The 12,606-nt window shown below is 30.4% G+C and overlaps 1 protein-coding gene across 1 annotated transcript in view; it reads left to right on the top strand.

Moving 5' to 3' along the window:
• The window catches only part of LOC111637417 (stress-induced-phosphoprotein 1-like), a 28,099-nt gene extending 22,988 nt beyond the window's left edge, over positions 1-5,111 (top strand). The window contains exons 6-9 of the mRNA XM_023382903.1: positions 140-301; positions 2,341-2,444; positions 2,537-2,700; positions 4,499-5,111. Coding sequence (XP_023238671.1) covers positions 140-301; positions 2,341-2,444; positions 2,537-2,700; positions 4,499-4,571 — 503 coding nt within the window. The 3' untranslated portion in view covers positions 4,572-5,111. The remainder of the gene's footprint in view (positions 1-139; positions 302-2,340; positions 2,445-2,536; positions 2,701-4,498) is intronic.
• Positions 5,112-12,606: the final 7,495 nt, after the last annotated feature.

Raw genomic sequence — 12,606 nt, forward strand, 5'->3', positions numbered from 1 at the left:
GATTATTGCAATTTAAACAAATTTGATAGTCACAATATAAACTTGAATATTACAGCAATGTATTGATAATATACATACATTTCTATTTATTAAAATAACTTTTTTATTGTAATAAATATGATTTTATTTATTTTTTTAGGAGATTATCCAACTGCTATTAAACATTACACCGAAGCAATTCAAAGAAATCCTGACGATGCAAAATTATACAGTAATCGTGCAGCTTGTTATCAAAAATTAGCAGAATTTAGAATGGCTCTTCGAGATTGTGAAGATTGCATACGATTAAATCCTTCATTTGGTAAATAGTGTTTCATAAATTAAAAGTGGATTAAATAAAACTTAACGGAATGAATTTTATTTATTTTTTAAAGCATAATTATACTACTTAATAAACTTCAGGTACATTGGATTAAAATAATATCAAAATTGAAATACAAATGAATTTTAGGAATAAAAATGAATATTTGTTTCAAAACTTGTTTTGATTCTTAAAATTCATTGGGTATTTTTGAATGTCAGGAATCACAACTTCTTTTTCTTTTTTTTGTTAACTGGCAAATTACTCGTGATGTTCTTTCATCATGAGTAATTCTCAATTAACAAAATAAGGAAAAGAAGTTGCAATCTCCCCACATACAAAGCAGACCCTATGGAAATAATAAAGATCAGTTTTCTCAACTAGAAACTGAATGATAGTTTGAAGAATGTTTTCTTAAAATTCATTAATAATAAATCTTAGTATTATTCTTTACTTAATGAATAAGGAATTTGAGCTGTAATTTTTATTTAATTTTTTTATTTCTTTGTATTTGTTGGAAAGTTGTCAGAGTTTTAAATGGATAAATGAATTTCAGCCTTATTACATAATAGTGCCAGTTTTTATATTGTGATTTGTTATCACATTTAGATTATATTAATGAAGCTAAATAAAGGTCTGAAGTTTAAGTTGTCATCTTGTATTAATAATATTAAATAATTAGAAAATTTTAGGGGAAAAGCTTGACCTGGAGCTGGACCATAAGCAGCTACTTTTGCTTAATGTACAGTTACTCTTTCAACTTTCACTTTCAGAATATCTAAATTCCAGCTTTAGATAGTTAGATATTAAAATTCAGGCTTATTTATTATAATAAAACCTGTCCAAAACAGAAACCTGCCTAAATGGAAAAAATTCTTTAGAATGAAGCAATTTTCTGTGTTAAAGTTTATTAAAACCAGAAACCTGTCCAGAATCTTTAATCGTGATTCAGTCACTTTATTTAAAGCAGCTGAATCATGAATAATAATGCTAAACTGATTTTAAATATGTCCAATTAGGCAATGAAAGAGGTTTTGGGTATGAAGAATTTAACTTAACCTGAATAAAGTGGGAAATTGAAATTTCAGATGTAGACAAATAAGTAAAATTGCTTCAAAGCATAATGATCATCACAGAGCATGACAAATTATTCCAAGAAAAATTTCAAATTGTGTCAGAGAAACAAAAATTACATGGCTGGGATTTACAGGCCAAGGTCTTTGTTAATTACTCTTTGGAATTAACCATGGATAGAATTAAATATTTTTAAGAATTAAAACTTTCAATGGAATAGTTGGTTCTAAGCATTTTGCTTTCTTTGCTAGTGACAAATTTTTCTTATCAATTTGATGACTTTGCTTAATAAAATGATTGTCTGTAATTGATAGTTACAAGTAATATAATTAAACGTTTTTGTGAGACTAATTTTGTGAAAATGAGAATAAATAAATCAAGTTAAATATACAATTGAGACTGACAGTAAATAATCATTATATCTATATTAATACTTAGTTTAAGCTATTGGTCTGTTAACAGTTTTTCATTTTCAGTTCAAATGAAACAAAGTAAAGAAGTCTTATTTTCATTTAATTAATAAGTTAATTCCTTATAAAATATTAATATGTTACTAAAAATTGCAGATAATTTATCTTTATCAGCTATACAAAAAGTTTACTTTTTTCCCTAAGTATATTTTTATTTTACTACCATGTGGACTTGTAAACTGACCACTGCCATATTGAATGCTGCAAAACAGCAAGAATGAAGGTTGCTCTTCTGTTACGATCATAAAATTAATAAAATATATGATAAATTAAATTGATCAAGTTTTTTTTTTTTTAACTAGTATCTTGAAAAAAATTGAGTGTGCAGAATATTCAAATAAATACAGTACTAATTAGGTTTCATTTTTAACATATGAATAATTTATTTTAATCATTTACATGGTAATATTGAAAATTGGCCAAATTAATATTTTTTTCATTAAACTTCATATTATTTATTGCTAAATTTATGTGTAAAAATGAATCTTATTCCAGTTAAAGGCTATATACGTAAAGGAATGGCTTTAATGGCATTAAAAGAACATGGTAAAGCTGCCGTGGCTTTTCAGAAAGCAGTCGAATTAGATCCAAATAGTCAGGTAATGCATGTGATTATTTAAAAATAAATGAAATTTTGGAAATAAAATAATGGTAAAAACATGAATTGTAAATAGTATATTTGTTTTAACAGGAAGCAGTAGATCTATATCGCAAATGTAGATTAGCATCTAATGCAGATCCTGAAGAAGTGAGACGACACGCAATGGAAGATCCAGAAGTTCAAAAAATACTAGCAGATCCAGCAATGAGGCTTATTTTAGAACAAATGCAAAGTGATCCAAAAGCATTACAAGAGTAAGTTAACATTTTTTTTTCTTTAAGTTTATGTATTCTTTGATTATAATAATGAAATTTTACATGTGACCTATTCTATCTATTAATATAAATGCAAATAAATTCAGAATAAAGATGATAATTTCATTTAAAGCCAAATGATGCCAGATTATATCAGACTATATTACTACTACTATTATTAACTAAATGCTAAGTAATTTGGCACTAGAGGCAGGCATTAGATGCCTTCTCTTTCTGAATTTAATAATTATAATTAATATTTTAATAATTAATTTAGAAGATCAGAAGATTCTGGAAGAAAAGAATCAGCCCAAATTAGGACTGTCGAACTCTCAACTCCCAATATTGGCAATCATTTGGCTTTAATACATAACTATGGAGTTTAAGATGTTTATATATGAAGAGAGAATTTTATTTGTTTATATTAAAGTTTATGATCACATGATAAACATCTATTACTATAGTCTCTGCAAGATAAAGAACAAAATCATATTATTGTAAGATCTACTTGTATTTCTCTCCAAAACAAGATTGGCTAATTCATAATCTTGATTATGAATTAGCCATTCATAATTCATAATCTTGATATTAATCTTGATTGGATCACAGATGTATTCTTACATTCTATCAGGTGCCATTCGAATTGATTAATAAACAAAATAACTAAATCAGTAAGATAATCTGATGATCATTCTTAAAGCAAATATTTCTGACAGATGACAAATATTAAATCTTCCATAAATTTGAAGATATGCAGTAATGAGCAAATTAATGATGATGAAATGCAGGAAAAAATAATCATAGTTCAGTTCATTCCAAATTATCTCATCATATCCATATTTACACTTTGTTTCTTTGCTACAGTACTGATGTTGTACGTTTTCTTTCTATATCTATATTAAACATATATATAACTGGATGCAAAATCAAAATATCAATTGGTTGGCAATTGGTGAACATTAAATGTTTGGTATTATTTGTATATCTATGTTCTTGACTATTTTTGGTTGTTATTTGTTTTTCATATTGATATGTTTGTAGAGAAAGAAATTATTCAATTTTCATCTGAAAAACTGGAAGTTCAAGTGCTGAAGAATAGTTAAGCAGTAATAGTATTTCTTTTCCAGTACATAACATATTTTCAAATTGTTGTCATTGATTCTACAAATACTTTCAAATCAAATTGATATATTCACTTGGAAGACTAGAAATGATCATCTAAACCAGTGTATCAATTTGAAAAATGCAAAAGAATAAATGAATAATGATTACAGAGTGCTTTTCTTCTTGTGATGTTTTTGTCTTTCCATTGACAAATATTGTGATTGTAGTGTTATTATTGAGACAGAGCATTAGCAGTTTCTTATAAGTGGGTTTATAGAATTGAGTTTGTTCTCAAAATTTTATTGGTTAGTTTTAATTGAATTTCATCATTTTACATAATGTGAGACAAGGAAATTAAAAATGTAATAAAAATAGGAGGTCCTGATTTCATTTTTGAAATGAAGTGGAGTCAAAGTGACAATGTCTGATTTTGCTAGCACAATCATGTGCAATTTTAAAATTCTTTTTTATGCCAGCAGCAATGTTGCTGCCACGGTAATGGCAAGTATGGTTGTAGATGGCCCCTTGAAACAATATTATCGACTTGCTAGCGCTTTTGACTCAATTCTTGGTTCACGTTCTGGCAGAAAACAAACCATGCCTAGTCAATTCATTATAAGAAAGTATTTTAAACACATGCTTTTTTTAAATAAAATGTTTATACTGTATTAATGCATTTGTATTACATTTTCAGACATTTGAAAAATCCAGACATTGCTGCCAAGATACAGAAATTATTTGAATCCGGTCTGATAGCGATTCATTGATCATTGTTGAAGACATCCTATTTTTTGCTATATTTAATTTTAATACATCCTTTTAGGAATAAAATACAACAAAAGAATGGCTTAGTTTTATTAATAGGCAATTTATAATTTATTGATGAGAAAATTATTTGGATGAGAACTGCTTAAATTAAGAATTAAGAAAACTGTCCATTGTCATGACTAACAAATGCTGCAATTGTTAAAGAATGCAAACTGTACTAGTCCATCATAATGTTATATTTAAAGTTTATGTTCTTATTTTAAGAATAAGATGTAATTTTTATTTAGAAATTTGTTTTAATATGCTAAGAAATAAATTATTTCTAATATACATATTCCGTCTGTAGTTTACAATATAACCATTAATGATTGCTAGAAGTTATGAAATTCTTTAGAAAATGGAATAATTTCAGATTTTAAAACCAAATGATCTACCAAATTGTTGGACTATAATAAGGCTAAGTTAATAATTAGATACAAAGCAATATGTCTAGAGGTAGGTGGTTAGGCCACCATCTCGTTACAATTTTAGTAATTATATAAAGTATCAATACTTTCAGAATTTCTGGAACAAAAGAATTGTCCCGAAGTGGGACTCAAACCCACAACTCCCGCGAGTTGTGGGACTCAAACCCACAACTCCAACTTGTGGGAGTTGTGGGTTTGAGTCCAGAAACGCATCTGCATACTGTGCAGATGCGTTTCTGGTTACACTACCAGGATCTCTGTCTGTGGGGCCGAAGGGGGGAGAAATTTAAAAAACGTAATTAACGATGATATATATATCGTCATCGTCTCCTTTGCCCTCTGGACTGCAGAGCGGTAACAATCAACGACAAGTGGAAGCAGTTGAGTCAGAGATAGATGCCTCGTTTACAACAACACAACCCGTTTATTAAACACGAAAGAAGTTTACAAGATTTCCGCGATGTTGGAAGTTCTACGTCGGCTGCGACCTCTGGGTCTTTCTCTCCTTTCCAAGATAGTCCCATTTTGAAAGAGTGTCCCTTGATCGCGAATGAACAATTCCATCGACGACTCCGGGACGATGCGGTCGACTTCCGACTTCCGTTGATGTAAAGATGTCGATCCGAGGTCGGGAGATGGAGACGAAGATGGGCACGAGACACACAACAATAGATCCGTCACTTGAAACTTCCGGGAGAAGAAGCCCTCGCGTCCTTGAATGTCCGGGGTTTTATCCGTTTTCCTCCGATTCCATTTTCCCATTGGTGACAATTCGAAACCTTTCGGGGGCGCGGAGAGGTCAAAATCGACGTTTAATTCGATCTCCAACCGGATATGGTCGACGGACTTACATTCTTCTATTGCTTAAAAGTAGGCGTCACGTTTTCATAAAAAAATCTATTTCTAACTACTATATTTTTTCTTTAAAACAAAATTATTTTAATGCTAATTTTAGTGAGGGTTTGGACCCGTCCAGAGCCTCATGTCTGACCTCCACTTCCAGAACTATTATTTTAAATATAATTCATAATTTATCAATGAGTTTTCAGTCCACTGATAAAATCGCAAATGTGGTGAAGAAGATTAATACATAATGTCCAAAGGAAATGATTCTCTGCTTATTTGAAAGTCTGTTCAATAAGCATTCTTCTGTCAAATCCAAGACTTTGGGTCACATCTGAGTTTTGAGGTTAGCCAATGTAAACTGTCATTTCTGAATAGAATTGTTGAATCATAATAATATTTTCTAGTCCGGAAAAGTTTTCTAATCTGGAAATAAAGTCACATATTATTAAAATATTCTTTCAATCACCAGTACAGTGTGTATTTCTATTAATAGGACTTATTAAACTGGTATATAAAATTACAGCAAATCAGTCACACAGATTAAAATTGTTTTATTTACATTTACCTGGACACATACATTAACAATATTAGATAATAAAATTAATATAATACCAGAAAAAGTTAATACAACGAAGAAACATCTATGTTATAGAAATAAAGGAAAATATGATATAACCGAAGAAAAGGGAGTAGTGTATTCTTTTAATTGTAATTGTAATCCGGAAAAAACATATATTGGTGAAACAAAAAGAAAATTAAAAATAAGATTAAGTGAACATATTAGAGCAATACGGGAAAATTATGCAAATTCAGTAGTAGCTGAACACTGCAATTCAACAGGATGTGAAATAGTATTAAATTCAGTAAAAATAAGAAAAAAAGAAAAAAATAATTATAAACGTCAACTATACGAACATATTAATATAATTAAACAAAACAATAGAATAAATAATAATACCGGAAGAGAAATACACCAATCATGGAGAAGATTCATAGAACGAAACACAAGATTGACGTATAAAGAGAACTATAGAGATAGGGCAAAACAAAGTGTAAGTGAGGAACAACAAGTTGAGATGTAAGTTTGAGATTAGTCTTAAATGTAGAAATAAGTAAAATGTTATCGTTTAAAGTAATAATTTATGGTTTAATATAGGAATGTGTTAAAGTTATTGTTAATAGTAATTAAACTGAATTATTGTATGGAAATTGGAATAGAAAGAAAGAACATCAAAATTGTAAGGATTTTATATTTTATTATAGTCGGCATATTTTAAAAAATATATTGTCGGAAAATTAAATTTGTTTATTGTTTTAATTTTTATGTAGAATTTATTAGTTAAATACCTGCTGAAGAGGGACATAAAAGTCCGAAACGCAATATGTATGTGTCCAGATAAATGTAAATAAAACAATTTTAATCTGTGTGACTGATTTGCAGTAATCTTATATACCAGTTTAATAAGTCCTATTAATAGAAATACACACTGTACTGGTGATTGAAAGAATATTTGAATAAATTAAGGACATTGAGGCATATTAATTTAATTTTACATATTGTTAATTTGCATCCCCTGTCATCAAATTCTAACGACCCGGAGGATTGGTTGACATTGGTACAATTTCAAACTGCAGTGTCTCCAACCCAGGAATCTTCTGTGGTCGGTCTGTCCCAGATGCCTATTTACATCCCTTTAATTGTTACAGCACCTTGGTATTTTCATCAGTTCATTTTTACAAACTATGTCTTCCATGTATTACCTCGTTGACAGTCGCATTAAAGTCTTAATTACATAAATAAGCACAGTTTTGCTGATTTTAAATATTTATAACAGCGCATTCACATGAGCAACTTAGTCATGCACAAAAAAATTGCTAGTTGCTGCTGCTTATGATTAATTGCATAACCAACCATACGATCAACAAATACGTATCTGCAACAGAAGCATTGCCGATCATGTAAGCATTCACACAAGCTACAGATTGCAGCTTTGACTAAGAAATATCTTAGACTTTCCAGTTTTCAGTATGAAAATACATTTTGTAGAGCTTGTGTGTATTTCACTTCTTGTGTGGCTCAGTAAGAACTGAATACAAAGAGATATATGATCGTCACCTGGCCATTGATAGGCCAGGTGACGATCGAAGGGAGAGTTTGATAAAACATATGTTTTAAAAAATGAGAAACAACAAATGTGTTTTCTATAGATCACGTGATTGTGATGACGTGAAAAACTTCATTGGAGCAAAAGAGAAAAAAGATCACAAGAAGTGCAGGTGGGAGTTGACAATAAAATAATCGCTCATTTGAATTGTCACGAATAACATCGTGCGTTCCATTGGTTACGTCAGTCTAGTTGCAAGCAATAGCGACTAGAATAGAATCTTTATTGCAGCTAGTGTGGTCAACTCTGTTGAAGTATTCTGCTGTTCTAATTCCAATGACTTTTTGTAGCAGTGACAAAGCGACTAAAAGTTACTCTTGTGAACGTGCTCTAATTCATTTAAGAACTGTTTCTTTTACGTGATAAAATATTTTCTTAATGAGCTAAAATATACTACATAGAGTAACTGAAGTGACGCCATGTTTGAGGAAAATAGAAAACACGTCCGCATTTTCCTTTTAGTCAAAAGAGCGTAATATTTGTGTTGTGTAAAGGCAACGAGCTAGAGTATTTTAACTCGTCGATAGTACCCGTCGTTGCCACCAAGAGCGCTGTAACTATGGTCACAGCCATTCTATGTAGTATATTCTAGCTCGTTGTATATCGCTGCTTTTAAAATTAATTAGGGATATTTTCACATTACTGTAATTCATCTTGACTGACAAGGACAGACGATGATAATTTTTAAGCATGAAATATTTAAAGTCGAGTAAAGTGTATGAGAAGTTAATTCTGTACGTAATAATAATAAAATCTTCGCAGTTTCGAGAAAATAAGGAAGCAATTTTAAATTATTGAGTTGCCTTTCAAATTGCAGAACTATACATTCCCACTGACTTTCGTTAATCTCGAGAACGGAGTTGGATAGATGAAAATCGAGATCGGATATGGAAAGCTTAGTGGTCGGAGGCCCGATTAACTATATACAAACTTTCGGTCTGTACTGAAAATCACGTGATTTTTGTATTTATAAACGCGCGAGAATATTGAAAAGGGAGAGAGACTTAAATAGTTAAATGAATAAATTTAGTAAATACGTATTTCTATACCCACAATTGGATTTACAGTGTAATCTCGGTAAGCAGACACATCAGTGGCGTGCCATCATTGGAAGCGCTGGATGCGCCGCTTCCCTTGTATTTTCTAAAAAATAAATACATATTAATTTTAATTACATGAAAATAATCGCACAATATTTTATTATAACCGCATTATGTATCTTATTACAAATTTCTATATTACACGTGAAAAAAAACAAGATTGCTATTGTGTATTCGAATATTAGTGGCGGAGTGGAAGCGCTGTATTGTCAGCATCCAAAAAGCCAGATTCGCGCATGCGCTTTACAGAGCACCAACTTCACCCTGTTAGGCGGTAGAAGCCTAGGACCTCGGGTGGATGCTACACGTATACCACATCCAATTCTATCCAGGACCGGTTCTGGGCTGTTAGCCGCCTGTCCGCTAGACTCTTTCAAGTTTCATCCCGGTGATTTTGCGTGGCGAACTCATCGATTGTGACTCTCCCAGGATCATACTCGAGGATCATCAGGTGGATGGGAAGAGGTGCCGTAGAGACTGAATAAGAATGTTGTTCAGAACTCTCCAATCGAACTGTTGTTGATCAGCTTGTGGACTGCAAGGAGTGTCTTGTGATTTGAAGATCAATGAGGATCTTCAGGCAAATTGGAATGAGTGTTAAATGAATATGAACTGTTATATTCACTCTCTCATATCCAAATATGAACTGTCATATTACTCTCTCTAATATAAATTTTTATTATAGAATTTTAAAATTAAAATTAAATAAAACATATCATACAAACCACAATTTTTATATGTGAATATAAATAATCATAAATGTTATTGTTATTCTTAAACTTATAGCATTCATTACAATTGTATTAAAAATTGTTTATATTTTGTTAACTAAATAACTATGTTTCACCTCACATATATATGTTATTTAAATACTTAAAGACATTGTTAGAAAACTTATATATGTATATATAAATATTAATAATTATTGATAAGAAAAGAAATGTCACAAATAATTTATAATATTGTTATATCACAAACTATTTCACTAATTAATAATGTCTTCATTTTTATTCTAGAATAATCCTAAACTTTAATTGAAAACTTTAATTAAAAACTCATGATTGTTATTAAATAATTGTTAAATATAGTTACAAATATAACTAATCCGGTTATGCCTATGCGGTACCGGAAATGTACGTCTTATATGTACCTAAATAAAAGATTGTGTGTGTGTGTGTGTCCGCTAGATATTTGGCCGCTCTCACCCGATTACGTGAATCATGAGTAAATTTATAACTTAACCCAACCGATAAGAATTTACAGGTATGTTTTTATGATAGTTCTGTATAGTTGAGAGGAGTTTAAAAAATCCATTAAAATATTTGATATTTTTATTCCGCTCTCCAATCTTATATTACTCGCGGATTTCAATGTTAAACCAGTGATATTAAGATTTCGTATATCCCATCTTTAAGGGGATGTAGAAAAAAACGTGTACAATTCTTGTATAACGTTAAAAAATTAACTGTTACTTTGACAGCATCATTTACAACTAAATTTAATGAATGAGAGAGATGCACCAGGTACAGAAAAAGCTCTAGAATTTATTTTCCTTAAATTTACGATTTATGTATCTGTTTGTCATAAAAATTTGTCTTTCCATTTTTTTCCCGAGACTATAAATATTCGAGTACAAAGTAACTGGTTTCGACTTATTTTTACTTAAGTAGTTAAATAATTAAGCGGTTAAGGAATTGGGGACACAAATAAAACCCTGCTGAAAGAGCCGGAAGTTTACTTAAACAAAAGCTTAATCGAGTACAGTGTGGACTGATTTCTTCGGGTGCGTTTACTTCTGAGCTAATTTTACTATCAGCACGCTCAGCCTGTATACTTTCGTCCGAGTGCCACGCTCATTGGCGTTTACTTTACAGCTATGTGACGTCACGTTTAGCGAAATTGGTAAGCTCGGAGTGCTAGCAAGTTCGTTATCGAGCTTTGCGCTAATTCAATATGGCTGCTCACATGAAAAAATTACTTTCTGTACAAAGTACTAAAAATGGAATTAGTTTTCGAAAAATAAACAGCAGAAAGTATCTTTATTGGTAAATTTCAATTATTTGTTGTGTAAAATGTTTGCAATGATCTTTTTTTCATTGTAAGGTTCAATAGCTTCAGATGACTTTTTTCATAAACAGAGTTAATTAATGTGAAAAAAAATTAAGTTCGATTCATTGTTTATGATTAAAAGTGAGGTTTACCTAATACGCATTTCGAATCTTCAGAAATGTTATGTTCAGAGCATTAAATAAATCGTAAAGAAATGAATAGCATTAATAATAATCCAAAATTACATAAGTTTGTATACTGATAAGTTTGTATACAAATGACTTCTCAAGAAATTGTATCATTTGAATACCATTTTTTCATTACAAACTAAACTTATATGATGAAAGAGTTATACTTATTTCTATTGAAATAGACTACTGCTTCTTCAGTTTATGTCTTAATAGCGATATGCTTTTCATCAATAGAGCCTCTAATTCCAGGAAAACCAGATTGGGTATAAAATATTCCATTATTCTTACATCATCCTGCTGTGTGATGGCCAAGAGATCATTTTTCATTTTCATTTAACACTAACTTGTAAGAAAGAATTAACAACTTTATTTAAAATATTCCACGCAGTCCGTCTAAACATATTAAAACGATCGCCAATACCCTTAGAGGAAAGAATGAAAGAAAAAAAAGTGTTTTGTATTTAATATCAATTATTTGTTAATTTTGAACTCAGTTTAGTTACATCACAACAAAACGTCACATCTAGGGTTTCTCATTTCCCGGTCTTTTGCTTGTCCCGGGATCCCGGGATAAAAGTGAACTGTTTCCCGGGATCCCGGGAAATCCCGGGATAGAATTAATTATTTTTAAGGTATACAAAATATCTTGAAATCAAATGATATAATTATTTTCCATTTTTTAAAGTAATTTTAAAGTTTTGTAACCTCCAAAATCATATTAATAATGCTGTGTTAGGTCTATAGGCCTATAATAAAAATTACCTTTAAATAACGTAGAAATTTTCACAAATAGAAAAAAATTAATTAAAGTTTGCTGGAAACTGCATACAACAACAACAAAAAAAATGTTCTGAATTGAGTTAAAAATTAAAAAAATGAACTTCTAATTTAGAAGGTAATTTTCGTTTTTTAAATAAAATATAATACAAAATATTGCAAACTTTTATAAGATTTTAAAAAGCAAAGATGGTCAATACTCCGATAACTCACTCTAATTCTTATTTTAGTAATGAAAAGTCTTGCCACCGAGAATGCCCTTTCCGATTCAATTGATGTGATTGGAATAGTGTTTAATGCATTTAAGAGAAGACAGATATTATGTGTTTTTTCACCTGTAGCCTGGAAGCTTTCGAGTTCGTTTTCGAGATTGTAGTACTTCTTTCGCTCTCTAGTATTCTTGATTTGTCTACCTTGGCTGCTTTAATAGCGGCATCAA

This window comes from Centruroides sculpturatus, unplaced genomic scaffold, assembly GCF_000671375.1.
Source record: "Centruroides sculpturatus isolate CEXI.00-Female unplaced genomic scaffold, Cexi_2.0 scaffold172, whole genome shotgun sequence".
In the NCBI taxonomy this organism is placed as follows: Eukaryota; Metazoa; Arthropoda; class Arachnida; order Scorpiones; family Buthidae; genus Centruroides; species Centruroides sculpturatus.